The 27,126-nt window shown below is 58.4% G+C and overlaps 1 protein-coding gene across 3 annotated transcripts in view; it reads left to right on the top strand.

Moving 5' to 3' along the window:
• The first annotated feature begins 469 nt into the window (after positions 1-469).
• Positions 470-27,126, top strand: part of SHANK1 (SH3 and multiple ankyrin repeat domains 1) — a 60,202-nt gene continuing 33,545 nt past the window's right edge. For 2 of the 3 annotated variants that reach the window (XM_054538943.2, XM_054538941.2), the window contains exons 1-14: positions 470-608; positions 3,053-3,350; positions 3,537-3,740; positions 4,284-4,355; positions 5,733-5,841; positions 6,073-6,224; positions 7,909-8,076; positions 8,536-8,652; positions 15,510-15,587; positions 15,836-15,902; positions 16,192-16,522; positions 17,370-17,563; positions 22,275-22,388; positions 22,567-22,642. In XM_054538943.2, coding sequence (XP_054394918.1) covers positions 3,096-3,350; positions 3,537-3,740; positions 4,284-4,355; positions 5,733-5,841; positions 6,073-6,224; positions 7,909-8,076; positions 8,536-8,652; positions 15,510-15,587; positions 15,836-15,902; positions 16,192-16,522; positions 17,370-17,563; positions 22,275-22,388; positions 22,567-22,642 — 1,937 coding nt within the window. In that variant the 5' untranslated portion in view covers positions 470-608; positions 3,053-3,095. The remainder of the gene's footprint in view (positions 609-3,052; positions 3,351-3,536; positions 3,741-4,283; positions 4,356-5,732; positions 5,842-6,072; positions 6,225-7,908; positions 8,077-8,535; positions 8,653-15,509; positions 15,588-15,835; positions 15,903-16,191; positions 16,523-17,369; positions 17,564-22,274; positions 22,389-22,566; positions 22,643-27,126) is intronic. The other variant, XM_054538944.2, reaches the window with a different exon arrangement.

The raw sequence follows: 27,126 nt of genomic DNA, 5'->3' as shown, positions 1-27,126 counted from the left end.
GCAGGGGCGGAGTCAGGATTGGGGACTCGGAGGTGGCGAGGAGTGGTGGGGGAGGGCAAGGGTAGGGGGCGGAGCCGGCGGTGGTGGGGGATGGGCGAGGTTTGGGGGCGCGGGGAGGGGCGATGTCTCCTCCGCCGGCTCCCGGAGGGAGGGGAGAGGGCGGAGGGAGGGGAGGGAGGGAGAGAGGGAGGGAGAGAGACAGGGTGAGGGAGAGACAGCGAGAGCGAGAGAGCGAGAAGGGTGGCAGAGGAGGTGCGGAGCGGGCGGCGGCGGCGGCGGCCCGAGGAAGAGGAGGAGGAAGAGCAGGCGGAGACGCGGCGCCCGGAGCCGGCCGGACCGAGCCGGGGGCGGGCGAGGAGGGGCGCGGCGGCCGCGGCGGAAGGGGGGGCGCTCTGCGGATGGCCAGGCCCGGCCCTCGGGGGGGGTGAGGTCCTCGGCCCTCCCGCCCTCCCCCCCGGTCCCCGCCCGCCCCCTCCCCGGGCCCGCTCGCCCTCCGGGGCGGTGGGGCATGGCCTGAGGGTCCCCCGTCTCCGGGGGGGTGGGGGGTGGGGGGAGGGGGGAGGGGCCGCGGGCGCCGCCGACCGGGACTCAGCAGCCCCGCCAGGCAGGTAAGGGGGTCGAGAACCTAGGGGTTTGGGGCAGCTGCGGGGTCGGGGCCGCGGGAGGGGGCGAGGGCGCCCCGGATGTCCTTGGCCCGGCGCCGGGCTCCTGGCCTGGGTGTGCGGCTGGGGCTGCGGGTGAGGTGAGGAGCGTTGGCCTGGGCGACACCAAATTGGGTTACGCCCGGGTCCCCGGTGCCCCGTCCCAGATCGCATCCTTGATGGGAGGGCGCGCCCCCCATCCCCCGCCCGCAGAGCCCCTATCCCGAACCCGCCTCCCGGCTCTCCGGGGCCAAGGGCTCGGTCCCGGTACCCGCCTCCCCGCCCAGCCCGGCCACTCCCCCGCCTCGCCCACCCTGGCGTACCTGGGCCCCTCCGCCAGGTCACCGTGGTCCCCACTCCCCTCCAGCGAGGGTCTAGGCCCGGGCCTCCTCCGCCCCCTTCGACCCCTCCAGCTCCCGCTTCTCCTTCCAGGCTCCTCCAGTCCCTTCCCACCCCCTGCCCAAGCTCCCCGCGTCCCCACCAGGTCTCCAGTCCCTACACCGCCGGCCGGCGCGCCCCCTCGGCTCCCGCCCCCGACTCCTGCTCCCCGGTGCCCCCCGCCCCTCTCCCCGGCCGGGTTCTCCCCCACCAGTTTCCCAGCCTCGGCCCGGGCTCTCTCTCCCCGCCCCTCCCCGCCTCCCTCCGCCTCCATTCATTCTCCCGGGCCCCGCTCTCGGCCACGCCAGCCGCCCCCTGTCCCCCCACAGCCTCCCAGGGCACCCCCTCTCTCGCGTCCTCCACCACCCCCCTCGCCGATTCCTCAGCCCGTCTCGGTACCAGCTGCGTGCCAGCTATTCTTAGCCGCGGAGCGTTTGATTCATGCCGCCCCGGCGGAGCGTGCCCGCTCCCTCCCGCGAGCCCTGAGGGGGAGGGGCCGGAGCCGGCCCGGGGGGCTGGGGCAGCCGTACGCGCGGGGGGCCCTAGCCAGCTTTCCTTTCATCCCACCGGCCACCCCCTCCGAGCGGGGTTGAGGCTGGGGGTCAGCCAGGGTCAGCCGAGGGGGAGTGTCTGCGGGCCCCAGGTCGCGAGGTGGGCTGTGCGGCGGGGCGGGGAGGAGGCGGCTGGGGTCTCCGCAGGGACGAGGTGGGGCGGCGTGGCTGGGTACCTGGAGGGGGAGGGGGCTTCGCAGCGCAGCCGCGCGTGGGGGAGGGGTCCGCCGGCCCTGGGTTAGAGGCTCGCTCGCCCACACCTCCTGGAACTCTTCTCCCACCACACACATTTAGTCTTCCCTTTCCCAACCCCCCAGCCCATCCCCACTCCCCCAAAGTCAGCAGTACCCTCCACTGCTTCCCATCTCCATGGCAACGGTGCAGGAACCGGGCCTGGTGTCGGGGGGAGGGACCAGACCAGACATTCTGGTTTCCGGTGCTGGGGTGGGAGTTGGGGGAGAACAGAAGGGAGGCGGACCCCATTTGGAAGGGGCTCCACCCTCATAAGGCCACCTCAAGGGAGAACAGCAAGGAGCTAGAGATGATCCCCCACCTCAGTTCCCCAGACGCTCCTCTCACTTCTTAGCCTCCCTCCTAACACCCCCAGTCCTCAGAGTGGAGCCCCTAGTACCCAGCAAGCCAGCCCACCCACCCTGCAGTCCTAGAAAAGAGCTACAGGTCATCTGCAGTCACCCACATCTACCCGGGCCACCACACCACTGTCACCTGGACAGCACTCCCCAGGCCAACCTCCCCACCCACCCGCACACCCTCTCAAGATGCCCCAGTCTCCAAAAGCCACCTCTTGTGGTTCCCTTGGCGACACCCTAGGCCAAATGCTCTGCCCATGACACCCGCATCTCAGTGCCCCTTGCTCCCCTGGGACGGCAGTTTCCCCAGCACTACTCGGCATGCCACGCGTTGTCAGCCACACTTGAGTGAAGTCACCGGCTCCACCCGCTCCAGGCTCACCACACCTCCCTCTCCCCCTTACTACATCTCATTGTCAGCCTCAGCTTCTCCCCAACCCCACCCCCCGGCCCTGGGGTGAGGGGCCAGGCTGGGGCCAGGAGGGCAGGATGCCTGTCAGTTTGTCCACCTGTGTGTCCTTAGCTAATTTTAGCTGCATTTTCTGTGGCCTGGCAAAGTGGGCCAGTAGCTCCCGCGGTGATTCTGCGGTTTCTGGGACACGGCCACGCTGGGTCACCAGCAAAGTGGGGCGCAGGGGGCGGGCTGCAAGCGGGGCCAAGGGCAGGGAAGGAGACACATGCCAGAAGCATGTCAGGGACAGGGGTGTGTGCTTGCCAGCGTAGGAGGAGGCGGCAGGGGAGGCCGTGCAGGCCGAGCGTGTGCCCGGCCTCCTTCCTGCCTATCTTGGGCAGTGGGGGTAGGCTGCCCTTGACCGCTTGACCACCGAGTAGCGCCTGTGGCCTCTGAGGGGTCCCGGGCTCCTAGTCTGATGGCTGCCCTTGGCCCCTGCAGCCGCCTGTGATGCTGCCGTCCCCCGTCGCCCCGTGGCCCCACGATGACCCACAGCCCCGCGACAAGCGAGGACGAGGAACGCCACAGTGCCAGCGAGTGTCCCGAGGGGGGCTCAGAGTCCGACAGCTCCCCAGACGGGCCGGGTCGAGGCCCCCGGGGGAGCCGGGGCCAGGGCAGTGGGGCACCTGGTAGCCTGGCCTCTGTTAGAGGCCTCCAGGGCCGCTCAATGTCCGTCCCAGACGACGCCCACTTCAGCATGATGGTCTTCAGGATTGGCATCCCGGACCTGCACCAGACAGTGAGTACCTGCCCACTGGCCGGTGGCAGGAGAGGGACAGGGCCCCAACCGACATGGGGAGTCCACTGGTGCTGGGTATCCTCCCAGGAGTCACCCCCACACCCAGCTCCTGGCTCACTTCCCAACCCACCTCAGGTTCTTCTCTGGCCCCTGGCCCACCCTAGCCCCTATCTCTTCCCCAACCAGAAATGCCTGCGCTTCAACCCCGATGCCACCATCTGGACGGCCAAGCAGCAGGTGCTCTGTGCCCTGAGCGAGAGCCTGCAGGATGTGCTCAACTATGGCCTGTTCCAACCGGCCACCTCAGGCCGCGACGCCAACTTCCTGGAGGAGGAGAGGCTGCTGCGGGAGTACCCCCAGTCCTTTGAGAAGGGGGTCCCCTACCTGGAGGTGAAGCTTCCCCAACTCCTTCACTGATAAGAGAAGGCATGCCCTGAAACACATCTGCCCCCCACCCACTTTTTAACACACTCGAAACCTTAACGAGGGGGCACCCAGTGTGCTAGTCCAGATCTCTAAGCATCACAGAGAAGTCAGAGAGTCCTGAGTGCAAATTACCGTCTGTTCTGCTTCTAACCAGCTAAGTGGCCTTGGCCAAGTCACTTTCCTGCCCCAAGCTTCTCCTCGCCCATCAAATTGGGGGAGGATTCCCAATTACAGTAGGCACTCTAGAACATTCCCTGTAGGGTCCAGACTCCTCCTCCTTCAAGGCAGGGGTTGCAGTGCACATATATCATAATACCCAGCACTCTCGGAAAAGCCACTGCCACTCATCTACCGCCTAGACCAAGGTTCCAGGGCTGTTTCCACTCCTACCCTGAGCTATCCTGGGGAATTAGAAGGGGATCAGACCTTCCCCCTACCCCAAGCCTTCTCCCCAGGCCCCTGATTCCAAGTCTCTGTGTCTCTCTCACTACCCTACCCCGACCTCAGTTCCGATACAAGACCCGAGTTTACAAACAGACCAACCTGGATGAGAAGCAGCTGGCCAAGTTGCACACGAAGGTGAGAAAACCCTGCTGGCATCTATCCCCTATAGCCCCCTACCACCGGACCCCCTGCCCAACCACTTTCTCTCCCCACCTCTTCCCAACAGACCTCCACATTCCCCAAGCCAGCGATCCCTCTGGCCACTCCCCCCGCTTAACTTGGGATGCTGTACCACATTTGAGACAGCCACAAATACCCCCCATTATCCCCATCACAACTCCTTCTTACTTTCCTCTTTTACCCTTCTTCCCTCTGCCTGGACCCACATCATTCCCACCTGGACTGCTTTGAGTCTCCCTTCTCTTCCCCTGCCTCCCCCATATCCATCCAAGGCCTCCTTACTTCCTCACCTTGGCCTAGGACCCTGACATTGAAGGTCCTTCTGCCTAGAGTCTATTTCAAAGACAGGCTGCATTTCTCCCAACCTCATAGCCTGAATCTCTGCAAAATCCAACCATTGCACCTCCCTTTCCAGCCATATCTGTCCTCCTGGTACCTTGCCCGCCAATCCTCAGCCCCTGTCTCTCCTGTGTCTCGATGGTGAGAGCTGGGAGGAAATCGGGAACTGCTTTGGTCAGAAATGAAGGACTCCTGATCCTTGAGAAGGAAAAACTCCCAATCCCTCCTTGTCTACCCTCTCCTGACCACAGCATGTGTTGAACTCTTTCCTCCCTTAAATGTTCCATCCGTCCAGACTTTCACGGTCCACTTTGGGAACCACTGGCCAAGTGTGGCTCCTGAGTGCTTGCAGTGTGTTTGGTCCCAACTAAGACTTGCTGTGAGTGTGAAATACACACTGGGTTTCAAAGATTCAAAGACTTAGTACCAAAAAAAAGTTAAATAACCTCATTCATAATTTTCATCTCAATTACCTGTTGAAACAGTAACATTGTGGCTATATCAGTTAAAGAACATGTATCATTAACATGAATTTCAACACAATTAACACTTCACCCCCTGCTACCCTGCTTTTTTTTTTTTTTTTTTTTTTTTGAGACAGGGTCTTGCTCTGTCACCCGGGCTGCAGTGGTGCAATCATGGCTCACTGCAGCCTCGACCTTTCAGGGTTCAAAGGATCCTTCCAGCTCAGCCTCCCGAGTAGCTGGGACTACAGGCGTGTGCCACCATACCTGGCTAGTTTTTTGCATTTTTCATAGAGATAAGGGTCTCACTTTGTTGCTCAGGCTGGTCTCGAACCCCTGGGCCCAAGTGATCCTCCCGCCTCGGCCTCCCAAAGGGCTGGGTACTTTCTCTGTAAAGGAGGCTGCTAGAAGCTTTTCAATGGCGTATGTGACTCCACGTATATTTTCACTGGACGGCGCTGCTTGAGGACCCTGCTTCTCTGCCTTGCTCCTGACTGTCCTGTCTTCTCTCTTTTTGCCCGTGGCTCAGACGGGGTTGAAGAAGTTCCTGGAGTATGTGCAGCTCGGGACATCTGACAAGGTGGCGCGGCTGCTGGACAAGGGGCTGGACCCCAATTACCATGACTCGGATTCGGGAGGTAGGGAGGGGTGCGCATCAGGAGGACCTCAGGGCCAGGACAGGGTTGGGGAGCAGGGGTGCCATCTGCATTCAGATCCATTCCTGACTGGATCTCCCAAACACATCGCTGTCCAAGCGGGAGGCCACAGGGCCAGAGGCTGTGGGGTGGAGAGCTATACAGCCTGGAAAATGGGAAGGGATGGAGGAGAGGAGAAGGGGCTTCATGTGACCAGCTTTTCCTGCCCTTCAGAGACCCCCTTGACACTGGCGGCCCAGACCGAAGGCTCTGTAGAGGTGATTCGAACCCTGTGCCTGGGCGGGGCCCACATCGACTTCCGGGCCCGGGATGGCATGACCGCACTGCATAAGGCCGCATGCGCCCGACACTGCCTGGCGCTCACGGTGAGGCTGTGGGGACCCCCCATCCCCGCCATGGGGCCCTCTCTCCTTTTCCCTTTGTTCTTTCTCAAACCTCAGTTCTTTGGTTTCTGTTAAAAATAGGCCCTCTCATGTCCCCAGTTCAAAGCCCCTTTCCATAGACTGACACACAGCCCCTATTGTCACCCTTGTCAGGCCCCCCAGGTGCACCCACCTGGGTTACAGCTGACATCACACAGACCCGGGCACAGCCTCCTCCCCTAAACACCCAGAACGTCTCCATCCCCTGTGACCCAGCTGAATACCAAATCTGCCTCTGTCTCCCCAAGGTGTAAACCCTCTCATTCCTTAAAATACAAAGTGAGCTCCCTGCTATGCCCCCAGATAGAGCCCCTCCACACACACCCTGAAAACAGCCCCCCAGCTACCCTTCCAAACCCAGCACTGCACCAGCTCCACTCCCTCCTCTCTCACATGCAAATACAGCCCCTTCCCCACGTACACAGCCTCAAATGCACTTTCCCAAATAGACAAACCCATACACCCACAAAATACATACACAGCGGCAGCTGCACCGTCTAATTTTAAAATACTCTTCTCCCCCTGCCCCCGCCAGGACACTTGATTCCTCTTCATACGAGGGTCAGGATGGGCTGTCCCCAAAGACAGCCATTGAGAAGCACCCCAACGCACAGATGCTTCAGCTAAATGGTCCCTCCCTTCTCTCCCTCAGATTCTTTCCTGAAGAGCCCTTAATGCAGTCAGACGCCAGCCACAAAGATCTGCAGTATACCCCTGGAGTTAACAGACCCTCTTCATGTATCTCCCGTGCACACTCACCCCCAAACCCACATCCTGCTCACACACACCCCTCCCAGCCTCCAGACCTGCGCTATCCGAGCCAGTAGCCACTGGCCACCTGGGGCTGTTTAAATTTAAATTAATTAGAATGAAGTAAAATTAAAATTTCAGTTCCTCAGGCTCAGTAGCCACGTTCAAGTGCTCAGGGGCCCACACGTGCCTGCCATATAGGGTGGTGCAGTTGCAGACCATCCCCACGATGGGGGAAACATTCTGTTGGATGGCACTGCTACAGGCTGTCCTCACACAAGGTTGCTGCCAACACTTTCTCCTATTAATGTTCATTATTGCTAGCCTTCCACACCCAGAGCTGTCCTTCAAGTGGGGGCAGGAAGTGGCCTCCAGCCCCAATGAGACCGGCCTGATCCTTGCCCTTATCCAAGCTTACCTGTCCCCTGGCTTCCTGCCGTGCCCTTTCTCTGAGATCCTGGACCTAATAACACCTCCCACTTGGCCAGAGACCCTCCAGCATCCAGACTCTGTCCTCTCATTTGTCCCCAACAACCCACCTGTAGGAAGTGGAATGGGTGGGTACTGTGGCCCGTCATGTCTTTCAATGGTTTATCCAAGATCACCCCCCAGGGGAAAGGCTGGGTGGGATGTCAGAGTGCAAGGGTCCTCTGGAGGCACCTACCCAAGTCCCACATTGTTCACAGGGAATCAGAGTGGCCCAGGGAGGGAAAGGGCCAGGCTCAAGGTCGCACAAGGGCATCCTGGCAGAATTGAGACTGTCATTGGCCACTGTAGGTCACCCAGGACGGTCCAGTCCCCCTGGCCCTTCAGAATGAGCTGGTTAATGTGTGACTGTTATCTGTGTTTTTCTACTGGGTTCTCTCTCCGTTCCTAGGCGCTCCTGGACCTTGGGGGTTCCCCCAACTACAAGGACCGTCGGGGGCTGACCCCTCTGTTCCACACAGCTATGGTGGGTGGTGACCCCCGATGCTGTGAGCTGCTCCTGTTCAACAGGGCCCAGCTGGGCATAGCTGATGAGAACGGCTGGCAGGAAATCCACCAGGTGCTCCTGATTCAGGCCATGAAGGGCTGGGGTGGGGGACCCAGTCCCTGAGGCATCCGAGGGGCTGGTGCTGGGAACCAGATGCCAGGGTCCTCACAGAGCATGGGGGTGAGAATAACATGGTCCCCAAAGAGGAAATGGTGGGGGTGAAGACAGGAAGACCCTAAGGGGGCATAGGCTGGGGAACCTGATGCCTTGATCTCTGAGAGGGATGAGCTGGCCTCTTGACCCTCTTAAGGAGGCAGACCAGATGCCTGGGCCTTGGAATGACTGAACATTTGGATTTTTGAGGCTGATAGCCTGGGTCCCAGAGCAGGAAGAGGGCTAAAAGGTGATGGGGAGGTGGATGCAGTGAACAACAGGATGAGAAGGCCAGTGCACAGGTCATAGACAGACTCTTGGCCCAGAGGGAGAACAGCCTGGGTCTGATCCATGCCCCTCGCTCCCTGTCTTGCCCAGGCCTGCCAGCGGGGTCACTCTCAGCACCTGGAGCATCTGCTCTTCTACGGGGCTGAGCCTGGAGCCCAGAACGCCTCGGGGAACACGGCTCTGCACATCTGCGCCCTCTACAACAAGGTCTGCCTAGCAGCGGCCACCCCAGGCCCCTCACATCCCCTATAGCTGCCTCCCCCAGGACCAAGCTCAGACACTCCTCTTGACTGCATCTCTGCACCCTTCACTTCTTCACTATTTCCACCCTTTCATCCAGTCATCCATTCATTCCTCCATCCATCCATCCACCCATCCACCCATCCATCCATCCATCCAACAGATATTTACTGAGCTCCTTCTCTGTATCAGGCCTGGAGCTGGGTGCTGGGGACAAAGTGTTGAGCTCATGGCCTAGCAGAGGGCAGACAATATAGTTTGTTGCTACGATCCAGAGTGCTCAGAGCAAAGTCACAGGGAATCCAGATCCCTGCGGGAGACCACATCTGGGACTGGGCTTGGGATGGAGTGGCTGGGGATGGAGGTGGCTTCCTGGAGGAGGTGCCCCCAGTGTTAAGATGAGCAGGAGTAGAAAAGAGGAGAAAGGGGTGCTCCAGGGTGGGGGCACAGCCTGTGCAGAAAACCAGAGGAAAGGGGGCTGTGGGTCCTCAGTTCCCCTGTGTCTCCATTCAGCCAGTGGTGTGTGCAGGTGCCACGTGGCAGCACGGCAGGGCATGGGAGAAAGGCCAATGTGAAGCCCCTGTGGCCCCTGAAGGGAATGACAGTGGGGTGGGAGTTTCAGCAATTCAGGACCTTGGGGGTCCTGACAACCTGGGTCCCTGAGCAGGAAGGGAGTGCTGAAGGGAGACGGGAAGAACACCCCCACTTCTGGAGTTCCTAGGAGAGGAGAGGTACGGAGCAGGCAGGGGGGCTCGTGGCAGCTGGTTGGCAAGAGCCGGGTCTTTCAATGTCATGACCTCTGGTACTTTAGCCACCTGAGCTGCAGATGATCCTGGGCAGGTCAGCCCCATGGAAAGCCTCAATCTCCCCACCTGTTTCTTGATGCTTCCTGCCCTTGAAGGGCAGCTGGTGGGGGTACTTAGAGAGACAGGCACTAGCATGACAGAGCTGGTCTGTCAGCCCCCTTCCTCCAGGAAGTCTTCCAAAACAGCCCTCAGCCCCCTCTGCCTCGGCAGAACTTGCAGTGCTGGGGATTTGGCGGGTGGCCACGTGCCGCCTCGTGGCAGCCAGCAGTATGCCTGGAGCCCAGGGAAGACTCAGTGTTTGTCAAACCGAACCAACATGGTGCCGGCACTTCTCTCCCTGCGTGCTTCTGTCTTCTGCTCTGCGACACAGACCTCACAACCAATCCTCTGACTCCCAGGCCCTCGAGCTGCTGAGGGGGAAGAAGCCCCGGCCCCACAGGCAGATGGGGGTGGGGAGCAAACAAGTCCCTCCCACTCTGAGGCTCCATCCTCCTTCCTGAAATGGGAATAACGCCAGCTTTTATTGAAGAGGATGAGCCATCGTGTATACTAAGTGCTCATCCCTGGAAGGCAGCCATCAGAATAATAATTGTCATTGTTACCATCACCAGTGTCAGTCAGGGTCCAGTCGAGAGACAGAAACTGTACCGTTCAGATAAACAGAGAAATTTTAGTATAGAGAATTAGACCAGGCACGGTGGCTCATGCCTGTAACCCCAACACTTTGGGAGGCCAAGGCGGGAGGATGGCTTGAGCCCAGGAGTTGGAGACCAGCCTGGGCAACATGGGAAAATCCACTCTCTATGAAAAAATACAAAAATTAGCTGGGCACAGTGGCGTGCACCTGAAGTCCCAGCTGCTCGGGCGGCTGAGACAGAAGAATCGCTTGAGCCTGGGAGGTGGAGGCTGCAGTGAGCTATGATCATGCCACTGCACTCCAGCCTGGGTGACAGAGTGAGACCCTGCCTTAAAAAAAAAACAATTAGAATTAGACAGCAGGCAGAGTTTTCTTAGTGGGACAGATGAACAAGTCATTTTCCCCTCCTTGATCTCCTTTCTCAGCTATGAAATGGGTCAATAATTAATATCCACCATGCAGGCCGGGCGCAGTGGCTCACGCCTGTGATCCCAGCACTTTGGGAGGCTGAGGCGGGCGGATCACGAGGTCAGGAGATTGAGACCATCCTGGCTAACACGGTGAAATCCTGCCTCTACTAAAAATACGAAAAAAGTTAGCCGGGCGTGGTGGCTGGCGCCTGTAGTCCCAGCTACTCAGGAGGCTGAGGCAGGAGAATGGCATGAACCCGGGAGGCGGAGTTTGCAGTGAGCCAAGATCATGCCACTGCACTGCAGCCTGGGCGATAGAGCGAGACTCTGTCTCAAAAAAATAAATAAATAAATATCCACCATGCAGAAGGATCAAGTGGGTTAGTAGGTTTTCTTGCCTTTGCCATGGGCTTAACAAATCGATGCATAACACGTACGAACTTGATTCCTCCATTTCCCCCCTTGTCTTCCTCCCAGGCTTTAAGCTTTCCAAGAGCCAGGGCTGAGTCTGACAGTTTTTCCTCAGTCTCTGCCACCTTGGCCTCCTGATATGCCCGTCTAGCATTTGGTGGTGAAGGTCAGATCCGTGTCTAGGCTGTGAGCACCTCAAGGGTCGGGGTTGAGTGGGATTACTTGCTCTGTTCCAGGACCCCAGCAAACAGCAGGCCTAGCTGCATCTTTGTTGAGTGAGTGAATGAATGAATGAAAATGAGTGAATGAATGATGGGTCAGCCCTCTTGGATTTCCACCAAGACTGTGCACAGTGCCTGGCTCAGAGCATTCAACAGGTGTTTGCTTGTTTCAACAGACTGAATGACTCAACGAATGAATGAATGACTCGAACAAATGAATTTTGACTGACTCAACCCCACATCCTCCATCCTCATCCTTTCCATGCACATTCCTTGAGCACCTACTATGTACACAGCACCAGGCCTTGGGGATGTGAGATGAATCAGACGCAGCATCTGGCCTGGGGAGGGCGAGGGCGGGGTTGGGGGGGGTGGGAGTTCACAGTCTGGTGAGGAGGCAGACGTGTAAGCAAATCATGGCTACGGCATGAGATAAGTGCTAGGATGCCGTTAAATGCGAGTTTCTCTTGGTGCCTAGGGGAGGGAGCCATCAACTCTGACTTGCACACCTTCTCAGCTTTGTAAGAGTAAGATGATGAGCAGGTGAGCTTAGGGGCTGTGCTCTGGCCCTGTGCCCCCAGTGTGGGGGTTGGGGGTGTGAAAACATGCAAAAAGCCAGGCGCGGTGCCTCACACCTGTAATCCCAGCACTTTGGGAGGCTGAGCTGGTGGATCACGAGGTCAGGAGTTCAAGACAAGCCTGGCCAAGATGGTGAAACCCTGTCTCTACTAAAAAGACAAAAATTAGCTGGGCGTGGTGGCAGGCGCCTGTAATCCCAGCTACTTGGGAGGCTGAGGCAGAGAATTGCTTGAACTCAGGAAGTGGAGGTTGTAGTGAGCTGAGATCGTGCCATTGCACTCCAGCCTGGGTAACAGAGCGAGGCTCCATCTCAAAAAAAAAAAAAAAAAAAAGAAAAGAAAGAAAAAAAGAAAAGAAAAACACGCAAAAGTACACATGGCAGGAGTTAACAGTCTAGTTGGCCAGCAACACGGGCATACACAGACTCACATGCACACACACACTCACAAACACACCCAGAACACACACTGGGCTAACTCTGCTGCCTGATGTGTGACTTTGGCAGTCAGAATCGTCCATTCATATGAGACAGGTGAACCATAGGATCAGAAGGCCAGATGCACAGGAGGATTGCTTGAGCCCAAGAGGTGGAGGCTGCAGTGAGCCGAGATCGTGCCACTGCGCTCCAGAAGGTGGAGGCTGCAGTGAGCCGAGATCACTCCACTGCACTCCAGCCTGGCAACAGAGCAAGACTCTGTCTCAAAAAAAAAAGAAGAAGGCCAGGTTGGAATCCTAACTGCTTCACTAACTGGCTGTGTGGTCTTGGGCATAGCATCTGCCCTCTCTGAACCTGTCCTGTAACATGGGCCCATACAAACCCCTTGGTGGATTTGTCATGTGGAAGGGTAAGATCAAGGAGGTGCTTGGGAAATGGTGGTTAAATTAGCATCAGAGGGCACTGAGGTAGAGTTGAGCTGGAGGCCAAGTTGGCTTTGGCCAGGCCAAGATAAAAGGGAGAGGACACTCCTCCTACCGAACAGTTCCTGTGGGTCCAGCATTAATCCAGGTGGTGGGTGCCACAGGCAAAATCATGCCCCTGTACAGCTTATGATGTAGAGGAGAAGAGACACTACTGAGACAATGGAATTTCAGGGAGACGGGGTTACAAAGAAAATGAGTTAACATTGGCTTAGAGTGCCTGGCACATACATCAGTGTGGTACTAAAAACTTAAGCAAAGGGTTGGGCACGGTGGCTCATGCCTGTTATCCCAGCACTTTGGGAAGCCAAGACAGGCGGATCACCTGAGGTTGGGAGTTCAAGACCAGCCTGGCCAACATGGGGAAATCCTGTCTGTACTAAAAATACAAAAATTAGCCAGATGTGGTGGTGGGTGCCTGTAATCTCAGCTACTCGGGAGGCTGAGGCAGGAGAATCTCTTGAACCTGGGAGGCAGAGGTTGCAGTGAGCCGAGATTGTGTCACTGCACTCCAGCCTGGGTGACAAGAGCGAAACTCCATCTCAAAAAAATTTAAAAAATAAATAAATCAATAAATAAAAATTTATTTATTAAGCAAGGAAGAGGACAAGGGTTTTTTTTTAGACAGGATGGCCAGAGAAGACCTCTCTGAAGAGGTGGCATTTGTGCAAAAGCCTGAACGAAGTGAGGAAGCAAGCTATGCTGAGATCTAGCGGGAAAGGATTCCAAGCAGAGGGAGCAGCCGTGCAAAGGTCCTGCGGCACGAGTGTGCTGTCAGAGGAAGGAGGTGGCCAGTATGGCTGGAGCCTGGGAGCAAGGGCAGGTGGTAGAAGATGAAGTTGGTGAGGGTCAGGGTGGGGAGTGGCAGGGCAGGCAGCTCAGGTTAGCTCAGCTAACCCTAACCTTCCTAGGCCATGGCATGGACTTTGTGCTTAGCCCAAAGAGTGATGATGGGTGCCATGTGATTGACATTGGTGAGAAATTGATCTGAATGTAGAAGGCATCCCTGTCCCCACTGGCCCAGTCCTGCCCCCACCCTTTCCTCCACAATGTGTGTCCCCTTCCTTCTGGGCCTGGCAGAAAGTGTGATTAAGATAGAAGGCTTTGGAGTCAGAGAGATCTGGGTTCGAATCCAAGGCTGATAATCACCAGCTGTGTGACTTTGAGCCTCCCCACCCCCCCCCCTTTTTTTTTGAGACAGGGTCTCACTTTGTCACCCAGACTGGAGTGCAGTGGCATGAACAAGGATCTTTGCAGCCTCGACCTCTTGGGCTCAAGTGATCCTCTCACCTCAGCCCCACAAGTAGTTGGGACTACAGGCGTGTGCCACCACGCCAGGCTAATTTTTTTAAATTTTTTGTAGAGACGGGGTTTCACCGTGTTGCCCAGGCTGGTCTCAAACTCCTGGGCTCAAGCGATCCTCCCGCCTCGGCTTCCCAAAGTGCTGGGATTACAGGAGTGAGCCACCACCCCTGGCCCACCTTGGGCTCTTTTGAAAGCCTTAGTTTCCTCTTCTGTAAAATAGAGACAATTTCCATGTCCTGGAATTGTTGGGCAATTCAATGAGCTTCTGCCTCTAAAGTGCCAAGCACCTGGCACGTAATACGGTAAGCCTCCGTAAGGTCTAGACCTGTGGTTCTCAACCGGGGAGCTTCTGTCTCCCAGGGGACACTTGGCAATGTCTAGAGACATTTTTGGTTGTCATGACTGGGGAGGGGAGTGCTACTGGCATCTAGTGGTAGAGACCAGGGATGCTACTCAACATCCCACAGGGCTCAGAACACCCTCCACAAACCAATGAATCACCAAAGGATTATCCGGCCCTAACATCCAGTGGAACATAGCATGAGCACATACCCTAAATGCCCTCAAATATCCTAGTGGCCATGTTAAAGAGAAGGGGAAAATAATTAGGTGACATTTATTTTAACAACATATTTTACTTATAACAGTGTATCTAAAACATTATCATTTCAATGTAGAATCCATACAGAAATTATTACTTTTTTTTTGAGACAGAGTCTCACTCTGTCACCCAGGCTGGAGTGCAGTGGCGGGATCTCAGCTCACTGCAACCTCCACCTCCTGGGTTCAAGTGATTCTCCCACCTCAGCCTCCTGAGTAGCTGGGATTACAGGCGCCCGCCACCACGCCTGGCTAATTTTTGTATTTTCTGATAGAGACGGGGTTTCACCATGTTGGCCAGGCTGGGCTCAAATACCTGGCCTCAAGTGATCCGCTCACCTCAGCCTTCCAAAGTGCTGGGATTACAGGTGTGTATCACCACACCTGACATTTTTTTTTTTTCTGGGGGGGAGATAAGTCCCTGCTCTGTCACTCAGGCTTGATCTCAGCTCACTGCAGCCTCGAACTCCAGAGCTCAAGCGATCCTCCCACCTCAGCCTCCCAAGTATTTGGGACTCCAGGCACCCACCACCATGCCTGGCTAATTTCTGTTTATTTTTTTGTAGAGATGGGGGGCGTCTCACTATGTCACCCAGGCTGGTCTGGAACTTCTGCCTTGGCCTCCCAAAGTCTTAGGATTACAGGCTTGAGCCACCACGCCTGGCTATAGACATTTAAATTCTTTCTTGTTTTCATATGGCATATCCTTGAAATCCAGTGTGTATTTCACATGCATGGTGCATCTCCATTTGGGCCGGCCACGTTTAAACTAAAGTGCTCCTGGTCTGTACCTGGCAGGTGGCTGCTGTCCTGAGTGGTGCGGGTTTAGGGTGGAGTATTTATTCCTGAGGCTCTTAGCACAGTACCTGTATCTACTCACGGTGATCTTAATTTTTTTTCTCTCTCTTTGTCCTGTGCCACTGGCCATTACCCTCAGGAGACCTGTGCCAGGATCCTCCTGTATCGAGGTGCCGACAAGGATGTGAAGAATAACAACGGACAGACCCCCTTCCAGGTCTGGGGCTGCAGGGGATGTGCTGAAGTTTCCAGGGCTAAGGAAAGGGTGACAGTGACACCCAGTGGATAAGGAAGGGGACAATGAGGAAAGCAAGGAGACAGGCCGTGGAGGGGAAGCTGGAAGAAGATGGAGGGTGGCATTGTCGGAGTGGAAGGTTTAGGTCGGGCCAGGGACCTCGCCATGTTTCCTGCCGTCTGTCTGCTGCCTGGACCCTCCGCCGACCTGCCTCTACCCCCTCCCTCCAGGTGGCAGTGATTGCTGGGAATTTTGAGCTGGGGGAGCTGATCCGAAACCACCGAGAACAGGATGTGGGTGAGTGACAGGGAGCTGGGGCTGCACAGAGAACCTGGGGCCGTTGGGGTTTCATGGTCGGATGGGGAAGTTGGGGGACCTGACTTGGGAGCCAGGATAGGATGGAGAAAACCCTAGAGGACCAAAAATGTCTGGATGGTGGTGGGGGAGCAATTCCAGGCCCCCCGCCCTTTCTCATCTCTGTCTTTCTCCCTCATGCCTCTCTCCCACCATCTCTTGCCCCCGCATGGCCCCCTGCTTGCCTTTTCTCCCCTAACATCTGCCCCCCGCCGCCACTGTGCCCTCTCAGTGCCCTTCCAGGAGTCCCCCAAGTACGCGGCCCGGCGACGGGGGCCCCCAGGCACAGGGCTGACGGTGCCCCCGGCGCTGCTGCGGGCCAACAGTGACACCAGCATGGCGCTGCCCGACTGGATGGTGTTCTCCGCCCCGGGGGCCGCGTCCTCTGGGGCCCCTGGCCCTACCTCAGGGTCCCAGGGCCAGTCGCAGCCCTCGGCCCCCACCACCAAGCTCAGCAGCGGGACCCTCCGAAGTGCCAGCAGCCCCCGGGGTGCCAGGGCCCGCTCTCCATCCCGAGGGAGGCACCCTGAGGACGCCAAGAGGCAGCCCCGAGGCCGGCCCAGGTAGGGGAGGCAGCCCTGGCTCCACAGTCCCCAGCCCCATCAAATCCCCTCTCCAGATGGGCGGCTTCCCCCGAGGCCAGCCCAGCTGCCTTCCTCTGTAGGCCCTCATCCATCCAAGTCCCTAGTGTCACCTTGGGGTAAAGTAAGGCCTTGGGAGCTACTGTCCTGACTCCATCCCCAGTGCACCACATGTTAGCTGGACGTCTGCTCCAGGACAGGGGCCCCAGGCAGAGGGTACCCCAAAGAAACATGGGCCCCAGCCCCTGGGGACAGACAGAATGATAGGGTGAGGTGGAGGGAAGCTGAACAGGAAGAGGATGGGGGGGTGGCAGGGACTTGGGGGAGACAGAGAGGTCACTCTGGAGGGAGGATGAGGAGGGGGCGAGGGACATTCCGGGGTCAGGGAGCCCACCTGGCTAGAGGAGGGTGAGAAGGAGGCGAAGGCCAGCCAGGCGTGTCCCGAGGAAGTGGGGGAGAGGCTGGCAACGGCGGGCAGAGGAGTTGGACCTGACCCAGGAGGAAGCTGGGAGTCGCGGAAGGCTCGTGAGCGGAGGGATGACACAGTCCCAGCTCAGCCTCAGGAAGCTGAATCAGGCGGTGCGCACAGGACCGTGGGAGGGGGCAGAGCCGGAAGCCAGGAGGCAGGAGAGGGGGCTGGTTGGGGCAGCTGTGGGCAGGCAGAGGGAGCCCCCAAATGCCCTCTTCCCTGGAGGATGCCAGTGCTGGCAAAACCCTCCCTCCTCCACCCTGATGCGCCGTCCTCTTCCCCCACCCAAGGACCCCTGTCCTCCCAGAGGTGTCTCCTCCCTCCACCCTCCCCTGCCTCTCATGCCCTCTGTGTACGCAGCTCCAGCGGGACACCCCGGGAAGGGCCAGCCGGGGGCACGGGGGGCTCAGGGGGCCCCGGGGGCTCCCTGGGCAGCCGCGGGAGGCGGAGGAAGCTCTACTCAGCGGTACCCGGACGCTCCTTCATGGCTGTGAAGTCCTACCAGGCCCAAGCCGAGGGGGAGATCTCCCTGAGCAAGGGCGAGAAGATCAAAGGTACCCAAGGTGGAAGCAGGGCCTGGGCTGGGCTGTGGGGGCGATCAGGGAAAATGTGGAGCAGAGAGCAGACCATTCTCGGGCTCCTGGAGTATCTCATGCACTCTGGAGACCTCAGAGAGCCCCAGGACACCCCTTGAGGCCTGGAGGACCATGGAGTGTAGCTGAGATGACCCTGTCAGGAGGCAGTGAAGTCAGCCATGTCCCACTGTGGGACACTGATGCTCTGTGCAGGGCATGGCTGGAACGTCTCACCAAATCGTCTCATTAGACTCCTGATGGCCCTTTCTGAGGAGGGAGGTCATGGGCCCCATTGCATGGTTGAAGGAACAGAGCCTCACACAGGTGAAGCCACTTGCCCAAGGTCCTCAGTCCAAGCCCACAGTCCTTCCTGCCACCTGGTGCAAAGCGTGAGGCTGAGCAGCCTTAACTTTGCCTCCTGCATCTGGCCAGGGGTCCTCAACTGAGAGATGGGCAGGGACCTACTTCTAGGGCCCCGGTGAGCTGGCAGATGTAAGATGCTTGGCCGTGGCAAGGCCTCCCAAAACGGTGGTTGCTGTTATCAGGGTTTACCTCCCTTTGGTTTTTCCGCCTTCATCTGGAAAGTGGAGCCAGTCTCCCTTGCTTGTAGGCTTTGCAGGGCTGCTGACGTGTTCTTGGATAGAAGGATGCTTTAGAGACTACCATGTGCCGCAGGTGTGGCCGTTAATACGAGGCATTGGAACAATTCTTTGCCAGACTCTAGGCTGCCCAGGAGCTGAGCGGTATAGAGGTTGAGAGCCTGGCGGCCTGGGTTCAAATCCAGACCCCACTTCTCTGGGCCTCAGCCAAGTGACTTCTCTGGGCCTCAGTTTCTTCATCTGTAAAATGGGACTTTCATGAGGATTAGAGGAGTCAGATCATGTAAAGCACTTAGACCAATGTTTCCTACATAACAAGTGCCATATAAGAGCCATCATTTGGCCGGGCAAGGTGGCTCACACCTGTAATCCCAGCACTTTCAGAGGCCGAGGCGGGTGGATCACCTAAGATCAGGAGTTCAAGACCAGCCTGGCCAACATGATGAATCCCCATCTCTACTAAAAATACCAAAAAAAAAAAATTAGCCAGGTGTGGTGGCACGCACTTGCAATCCCAGCTACTTGGGAGGCCGAGGCAGGAGAATTGCTTGAACCCAGGAGGCGGAGGTTGCAGTGAGCCAAGATCATACCTGGCTGACACGAGTGAAACTCCATCTCAAAAAAAAAAAAAAAAAAAAGCCATCATTTTCCTAAGCGGCCCCTACTTCAGGCACTTAGGGGAGAGAGACCTGGGCCCCTGAGTAAGCAGGGAGGATCCTACCATAGGTCAACTTGAGTGAGGCCTTGAAGGGTATTCGGGGGTCAGAACGTCAGGTGGGCTGTGTAACAGCATGTGTTTCGTAGTCTCTCTTCCCATAGCCTGAGTTCCTGTAGGTGAGGTCATAAGTCATTGGTTTCTGGGTCTCTAGGGTTCAGTTTAATGACCCAGCACACAGGAGGCTTTAATGCACATATGTTGGGTGAATGAATGAGTGAATGAATGATCAAATTCAGGAGCTACTGTGGGGGCCAGGTGCAGCTCCTTCAGGGCCAGCTGCCTGGGACGTAGGCATGTGGGGTTGGGGGAGATGGGAGAAAAGAAAGGTGAGCTGAGGCCAGAGGTAAAGGACCTTCCGGGCAGGCAGAGGACCATAGGCAGTATCTTGCTGAGCTACAAGCTCAATGCTTCTATGCAGGGAGAGAACACACTGCCTTCTGTTTTTATATCCTCATCTTCCGTTTAGAGGGACTTAATTGCCTCAAAGCACGCCCACATCCACAATGTCACTGAGCTTCACACAACCCGATGAGGTAGCCGACTCCTGCTACTCTCAGAATCAAAGCCCAGAGTCTTAACCTGGCCTCCAAGCTGCCTCTCTGCCCACCTTGTCAACCTCATCTCGTGCGACTCTTCCTTTCACCCACAAGGTTCCAGGGACCTCATCCTTCTCTCCAGTCCTCCAATGCCCCAAGCCCTCCAATCCTCCAATGTCCCGAGTCCTCCAATCTCCCAATGCCCCGAGTCCTCCAATCTCCCAATGCCCCGAGCCCTCCAATCCTCCAATGCCCCGAGTCCTCCAATCTCCCAATGCCCCGAGTCCTCCAATCTCCCAATGCCCCGAGCCCTCCAATCCTCCAATGCCCCGAGTCCTCCAATCTCCCAATGCCCCGAGCCCTCCAATCCTCCAATGCCCCGAGTCCTCCAATCTCCCAATGCCCCGAGCCCTCCAATCCTCCAATGTCCCGAGTCCTCCAATCTCCCAATGCCCCGAGCCCTCCAATCCTCCAATGCCCCGAGTCCTCCAATCTCCCAATGCCCCGAGTTCTCCAATCTCCCAATGCCCCGAGCCCTCCAATCCTCCAATGTCCCGAGTCCTCCAATCTCCCAATGCCCCAAGTCCTCCAATCTCCCAATGCCCCGAGCCCTCCAATCCTCCAATGCCCCGAGTCCTCCAATCTCCCAATGCCCCGAGCCCTCCAATCCTCCAATGTCCCGAGTCCTCCAATCTCCCAATGCCCCGAGCCCTCCAATCCTCCAATGCCCCGAGTCCTCCAATCCTCCAGTGCCCCGAGTCCTCCAATCTCCCAATGCCCCAAACCCTCTAATCCTCCAATGCCCCAAGCCCTCCAATTCTCCAATGCCCCGAGCCCTCCAATCCTCCAATGCCCTGAGTCCTCCAGTCTTCCAGTGCCCAAGTCCTCCAACCCTCCAATGCCCCAAGCCCTCCAATCCCCCAATGCCCCGAGCCCTCCAATCCTCCAATGCCCCAAACCCTCTAATCCTCTAATGCCCCAATCCCTCCAATCTCCCAAAGCCCCAAGCCCTCCATTCCCCCAATGGCCCAAGCCATCCAATCCTCCAGTGCCCGAGCCTTCCAATTCCCCAGTGCCCCAACCCCTCCATTCCTCCAATGCCCCAAGCCTTCCAATCCCCCAATGCCCTGAGCCCTCCAATCCTCCAATCCTCCGATATACCAACCCCTCCATTCCTCCAATGTCCCAAGCTTTCTTGTACACCAAACTCTTCAAACATGCTGGTCCTTCTGCCTGGAACTCTTCCATGCTCTATTTGCCTCCCCAGCTCCTAGGATCCTTCAGGTCTCAGCCTATATGTCACACCTCAGGGACACCTCCCTGGACCCCTTTGCTATCTATAAGTTATATACTCCCATCTGGCTTCTCTCCAAACACCCTCTTATTTTCCCTTGAGCTCTGACCCCAACTTCCAATCATACAGTCACTTGTATAGTTATGCCTCTATTGGCCACTGCTCTGGAAGCTCCTCAAAGGAAGGAACAACATTGATTATATTCAACAGTGTCTACCCTGGTACCTGACTCATGACTGGCACTAACTATTTTTACAGTGAACAAATGATTGATTACAAGACCACCAAGCCAGGCATGGCAGTACCAGCTAAGAACCCAGTCCTCTTGACAACCCATCTCCTGCTCTCTTCCACGACTTTCAGCTTCCCCTCATTTGGTCTCCCCAGATGCTCTCAAGGGAGGCAGTTTATGGAGGGGAATACATCTGATGGCCCCAACTCAACCCCTAGCATAGCTGGAGCCATCTCCTGACAAGGGTATTCTCCACATTCGCTTCAGCTTCTTTGTCTATAAAATGGAAAAACAGTTGTTACCTACCTGGGTAGGCATAAGGGTTGAACGAGGAAGGAAACTATGTGAAGGGCTGAATGGGGGCAGAGTCATGAAAAATGCCAGAGAAATGGAAGACCATGTGTTTGCCACTGGTGCCCTTGTCATGCACTGAAGCCCTTGCATGGAGAGGTAGCAGCACATGAGTGACTGAAAGTATGCCCTCTGGAAGCAGACTGAGCTGTGTTCAAATCCAGATCTGTCAGTTACTAGCCTTGTAACCTTCAGCAAATGATCTTGGCTCTCCAAGCCTCAGTGTTCCTATCAGTAAAAGGGGGATAATGAAAGTGGCCCCTCTTAGGGTTCTGGCCCAGGTGCGAGTTGGATAAACATTAGCTGTTCTTGTCATACATCTCTGTTTTTCAGCAGCAGGCATGTAACAGAGTCTGCGATGTTTGCTAAATGGGGAAGCGGTGGGGCCTGGGAGGGTGGGCAGGGGGAAGCAGCTTCCATTAGGGGAGAGGGAGAGAAGGAAAGAGGTGATTCTAATCTCTTCTCCCTTCTAGAGCCAGGAGAGGCAAAGAGAGACAGAGAGAGGGGTCTGGGGACAAAGGACTGAAGATTAAGTGGCAAGGAGACTTTGGGAGGTGGCAGGGACAGTGATGGGAGGGTGAGGTAGAGCTTGTCCCCCCATCCGTGATCTAAGTCCACAGAGCCTAGGAGGGTGAAGGGGAATTACACAACTGAGCTGTCATCAGTTACCAGGGGAGACAAGGACCAATTGTGGACCTGCCCCTAACCTAGGAAGATCATGTTATGGAACACAGTCGTCTTCCCCAATGCCTGTCGTCTTCATTGGATCCAGAAACTAGAATGCAAGAGTGATATGATTTGGGTCTCCCCCAAGCTCCTCACCCCTTCCTCAGACGTTTATTAAGGATGCCCTTGGGCCAGGAGCTGGTAACTGTGGGAATGCTGTAAGTTGAGTGTGTTGGCAGTTGAGGGGCAGCACAGAAACACAGAAATGTCTCTATGTCCCCATTCCCCATCCAGTACTTAGCATCGGGGAAGGAGGCTTCTGGGAAGGCCAGGTCAAAGGTCGTGTTGGCTGGTTCCCCTCTGACTGCCTGGAAGAAGTGGCAAATCGCTCTCAGGAGAGCAAGCAAGGTAATGCGGAACCCCCAGCAGTGTTCAATGGACCCTAGGATTCCCATGTCCACTCCTTTCCTTTCCTAATGGGGGTGGGGTACTGGGAGGTAGATGGGAAGACTTGGGCCAGGAGCTCTAGGGCTGGGCTTGCGGTTTCCAAAACAAGAGTCCAAGGTTGTCTGTTGTCCCCCTGCAGAAAGCCGCAGTGACAAGGCAAAGAGACTCTTCCGGCATTATACCGTGGGCTCCTATGACAGCTTTGATGCCCCAAGGTAAATGTCCTTACACCCTCGGGCAACCCCCCTCACCCCAAGTTCCCTTCACAATGTATGCCTATAAATATTTCCATCACCTCTAAGCCCCCTTTCTAATCTGTTCCTTCTAAAGTTTTATCCAGGGGTGGGATAAGCCAGAATTAGCTTCAGACAGCACAGCCCAACCCCAAACCATCTTCGGCAGCCACTAAGACTGCCCAGCTCTGGGGTAGCCAGAGACAACAGGGTGGTCAGGGCAGGGTGGGGATGCCGGGGGGGGCTGGGGCGCTCTTATGTCTGGCTGGCTGGAGGCCCTTGTCTCCTTTATGTGCCCCATCTCTGTGCAGTCATGTGCAGTGGGAATGTGTGTGTCCCATGCACCGGTGTGGGGAGGGTGCAGTCAGGGCTGGGTGGGATTGGGGTGAGGAGAGGGGTGCACTGACACCTTTCCCCTCCCTGGCTGCTGGCTGACTTGCTTCGGAAGCTTAATGGATGGGATTGGCCCAGGGAGGTGAGAGGCGAGGGGCAGGGAGGGGATGGGGTCAGAAGGGGAAGGACGGGGTGCCTGGGGGGCGTGTGAACGTGTGTGTGCACGACCAGAGCTGAGGTTTCTCGGTGTGTGAACGTGTGTCTCTGTAGGTGTGCATGACAAGCATCTGTGTGCATGTGTGGCCTGGATGTACCTGTACCTATGCCCGGGGCTGGAGGGTCCGCCCTGCTCTGTATATACTGGTGCCTTTGTGGCTATGATTACTGTGGGGCTGGCTCTGCACATCTGTGCTTCTCTGAATCTGTGGGCAAGCACTGCAGGGCATGTCAGTGAGTCTGCTCACACACATGGACAGGTGGGTCTCTGCACACATCCGTCCCTCTCGTGCATGTCACTGTGCGTGTGTGCTCGCACATTAACGTGTGTGCATGCATGTGCGTCTGTCTGATTGATCTGAGATTCAGGACCTGGGATGTTGGGGGAGGGAAGGGCAGAGGAGGGGAGGATTCCAGGGCTTGGGCCTCCAGAAGGACAGGGCTGTGGGGGAGGGAGGGTCATAATTTGGTGTCTAAAATATGACACTCTCCTCCACTGCTCCCCCCAATCCAGGGAAGGGTCCCCTTGTGCGTAGCATCCTTCCATTAAATGTGTCCAAACCTATGTGTCTGTGTTCTGGCCAGTGGGGATGGGTCGGGGATGGGGGGGACAGAGAAATGGCAACATGGGGAGAGAGGGTGGGGCTGGGGTGCCACCCTGCGCCCCGAGTGTCTGAGGCGCTTGACCGTTGTGCGTGTTTGCCTGGCACGTCTCCGGCTCTGGGCACCGGGTGAGTATTGGGGTACACCCCCCACACCCCGAGCTTCTATGTCAGCCTCTGCTTCTTGTCTACTAGTGTCTCTCTGGGTCTCTCCTTGGCCTCCGTCTGTGGGGGTCACTTGCCCTACTAGCTGAATGCAGGTGGTCCCCGTCACCCTCAGCTTCCTCCTTCTACTCTGTCTCGTCAATGGGCTTCCTCCCCTACTCCTCCGTGCCTCTCGCTGGCTCCCACGTGCTGCTCTGTGTGTGGTGCGTCTGAGCTTCCCCTCCTCCTGCCTCCCCGCTGTTCCCGGACCCTGTCTGCGCTGGCCTGGCCTGTGCCGTGCGGTGCGCCCTGCAGCCAGGGCCCAACCCCAGCCTCCCTGCCGGAGCTGGGCGGTTCCTCCGTGTGTCTCCCCTCCTGGCGTGTGCCGCCCCCTCCTCGCGCTGGCTCGGGGTCCACGCTCTCTCGGGCAGCTGTGGTGGTGTGTTCGCCCCTCCGCCTGGGCTTCTCTGGTGGGGGAGGGGTGTTGCTCATGGCCTTGGGGCCCAGTCTGAATGTCCTGGCCTTTCTTGCCGACCGTGTCGAGGTGCGTTGCGTGTTGGTCTGTGGTGGTGGGCTGCGTGTCCCCGCCTGGGGCCTCTCTCACCCGCGGTGTCCCTGCCGCGGAAGCAGGGCTCCGTCCGCGCGTCCGCGCACGCGGCTGCGAGGCATCTTGTGTGATGTTGTGCCTCCCTCTCCCCGCGCTCTCTCGCTCTGCACCTGCGCGGGAGGGCTCTGGAGGGGGGAGGGAGATTAAGGGGGGGGCTCAGACCGGAAGTGCCTCCCCTTCTCCTCCCCCCTCCAAGCCTCGCCCCTCCCCCTTCTCCCGCCAAGGGGGCCCCCGCGTTCCCCTCCCGGCCCCCTCCCCCCTGCCCGGCCCCCTCCGCCGCCCGGCGCAGGACGCCAAGGGGTTAAGCCTCGCGCCCGCCGCCCGCCTCCGGAGCTGTCCGCGGTGCTGAAGCCGGCGCCGTCCGCGGTCCTCGCGCTACCGCCGCGGCCCGACCCCGCGCCCCGCGCCCCCGCGGCCCGCGCCCCCGCGCCCCCCGGCATGTGAGCCCCCGGCCCTGCCCTCCCTCCCGCGGGGGGGGGTGCGCGCCCCCTCCCCCTCCCCCCTCCCGGCGCGGGTCAGCATGAGGCGGGGCCTGGGGGCCCGGACACGGGGGTTCGGCCGAGCGGGTACGGGGACGCGGCGGCGGCGGCGGCGGCGGGGGCGGCCGGCACCGGGACCCGGGCCGGGGCTGGGGCCGCGGCGGCGATGGCTTTGTCTGCGGTCGGCGGCGGGGGTCTCGGGGGCGGCCCCGGTGGGAGCTCCCTGCCGAAGCCGCCCCCCGCGCTGTCCTCCAGCTGGCCAGCCCTGGGGCCCCGGCGGCGCAGCGTCTGGTACATCTACAGGTAACGGAGCGCGCCGCCCCCTGCTTTGCGGGCCGGCCGGCAGGCCCCGGCCCGCGGTGGCGACCCTCCCCCGCCGCTAATCCCCAGCCCCAGGGCCTTTCCCCTTCCCCCAACCCGCCCCTTCCCCTCCGCTCCTCTTCTCTAACCTTCTCTCAGCCCGAAATCCCTTTCAGGCCCCTGGTCTCAACCCTTCTCCTCTCCATCTTCCTCCCTGGAACCCACTCCCCGACCCTCCCCCCTAATACGCACTCGTCAGCCCTGGGAATCTTTTCCTCCACCCCCTCACAGGCCCTTCCAGGCCCCCCTCTGCTCTTCCCCCAAGACCTTCCTCCCAGCAGGCCCCCTAAACCGACCCCCCTCCAGGATTTGGAGCCCACTCGCCTTTCTGCCGCCCTTAGCGCCCCCATTCCCCGGAGCCCTCCCTGTGGGGAGCCACCGTGGCTTACCCGCATCCGCCTACATCCCAGGCCCCTGTCCCTCTGATCCCCACATCCCCACACCTCTTCACGGTGTTGGCAAGTCCCCCCATTCATACCCCTCTCTCCCATTCACAGTCATCCCCCCTCCATCACACACGCATCCCGCGCCCCCGGCTTCCCCTCCCCTCCTCTTTTTCCGCTGCGTGTCACTGTGCGACGGTGCGTGTGTCAGTGTGGCTGTGTCGATGTGCGTGTGTGTGACTGCCTGCAGCCGCGTGCGGGTGTGTGCGTGTGTGTGTGAGTGAGAGAGAGAAATGGAGAGATGGTGGGCTCCCAGCCCACCCCCCAACTGTGTCCATCTGTGTGTCCCTGTGTGACAGCGTCTGTCTCTGTATGACTTGGAGCGACAGCGAGGCTGTCTGGGACTCTGTGTGTGTGTGTGTGTGTGGTGTGTGCTGGAGTGGGTCTGTCCCAGGGACTGCGGCTGTGCTTCCCAACACCCACCCTCCTGGGCCTGGCCCGCCCCTCCCCCACAGGTCCCTACTTCAAGGGTCCATCCTGTGTCTCTGTCCCCATGTGCTCCTCCCCCCTGCCCCCTTGCCCCCGGGGGTCTGTGCATGTCAGGGGCACTTGAGTCACTGGCTGTGCCCTCTGCCCATGTGGGGCACGTGTGCTGAGCCCCGGCTGAGCTGCATGAGGAGCCGCATCCGCTTGCGTGTGCCACTTCTCAGCATGGGGAGGGGGGCTGGCGTCCCTGTGTGGGGGCCTCTGGGCAGGCGGTGGACACGGGTACATGGGAAGGGGCTGAGTGCGGGGTTGGGGGTGCGCCGTGCACAGCAGCAGGCTCTGGGCTGGCGGACCCTTGGTGTGTGAGAGGGACGTTGGGGTGGGGAGGGGAGGGGAGGCCGCCGCAGTGCCCCTGTGTGTGGGATCCAGTGAACAAGAGCTGGCTGCTGAGCTCCTGAGGCCGCTCAGGGTCGCTGAGGGATGGCCTGGGGAAAAGCATTGTGTGAGCTCCTGCAGGGCAGGTAGTCAGCCAGAGGGAGCCTGAATGGGGTGCTGCAGGGGCAGCCAAGATGGGGGGCAAGGGGGAGGGACTAGAGGGGTCTGGGTAGGAGGTGCAGGGTTGAGAATGGAACAGGGAAGAGTGGGGATACTGAAGTGGGGGAGGGGTGGAGGCTGGAGCACCGAGGGTTCGGAGCAGAGAAATGGGGCGGGGAGGGAATTCAGGGAAAGTGGGGGAGATTTGGGGGTGGGGATTTGAGCAGTAGGGGGAGAATACCAAGAGGACGCAGGGAATGTAAATGAAACGCAGCTGCCAGTAAACGCAGGCGGGAGGGCATGTGGTGAAGTGAGTCGAGGG

Source organism: Pongo abelii, chromosome 20 (assembly GCF_028885655.2).
Source record: "Pongo abelii isolate AG06213 chromosome 20, NHGRI_mPonAbe1-v2.0_pri, whole genome shotgun sequence".
NCBI lineage: Eukaryota > Metazoa > Chordata > Mammalia > Primates > Hominidae > Pongo > Pongo abelii.
This window is presented reverse-complemented; position numbering and strand designations above follow the sequence as displayed.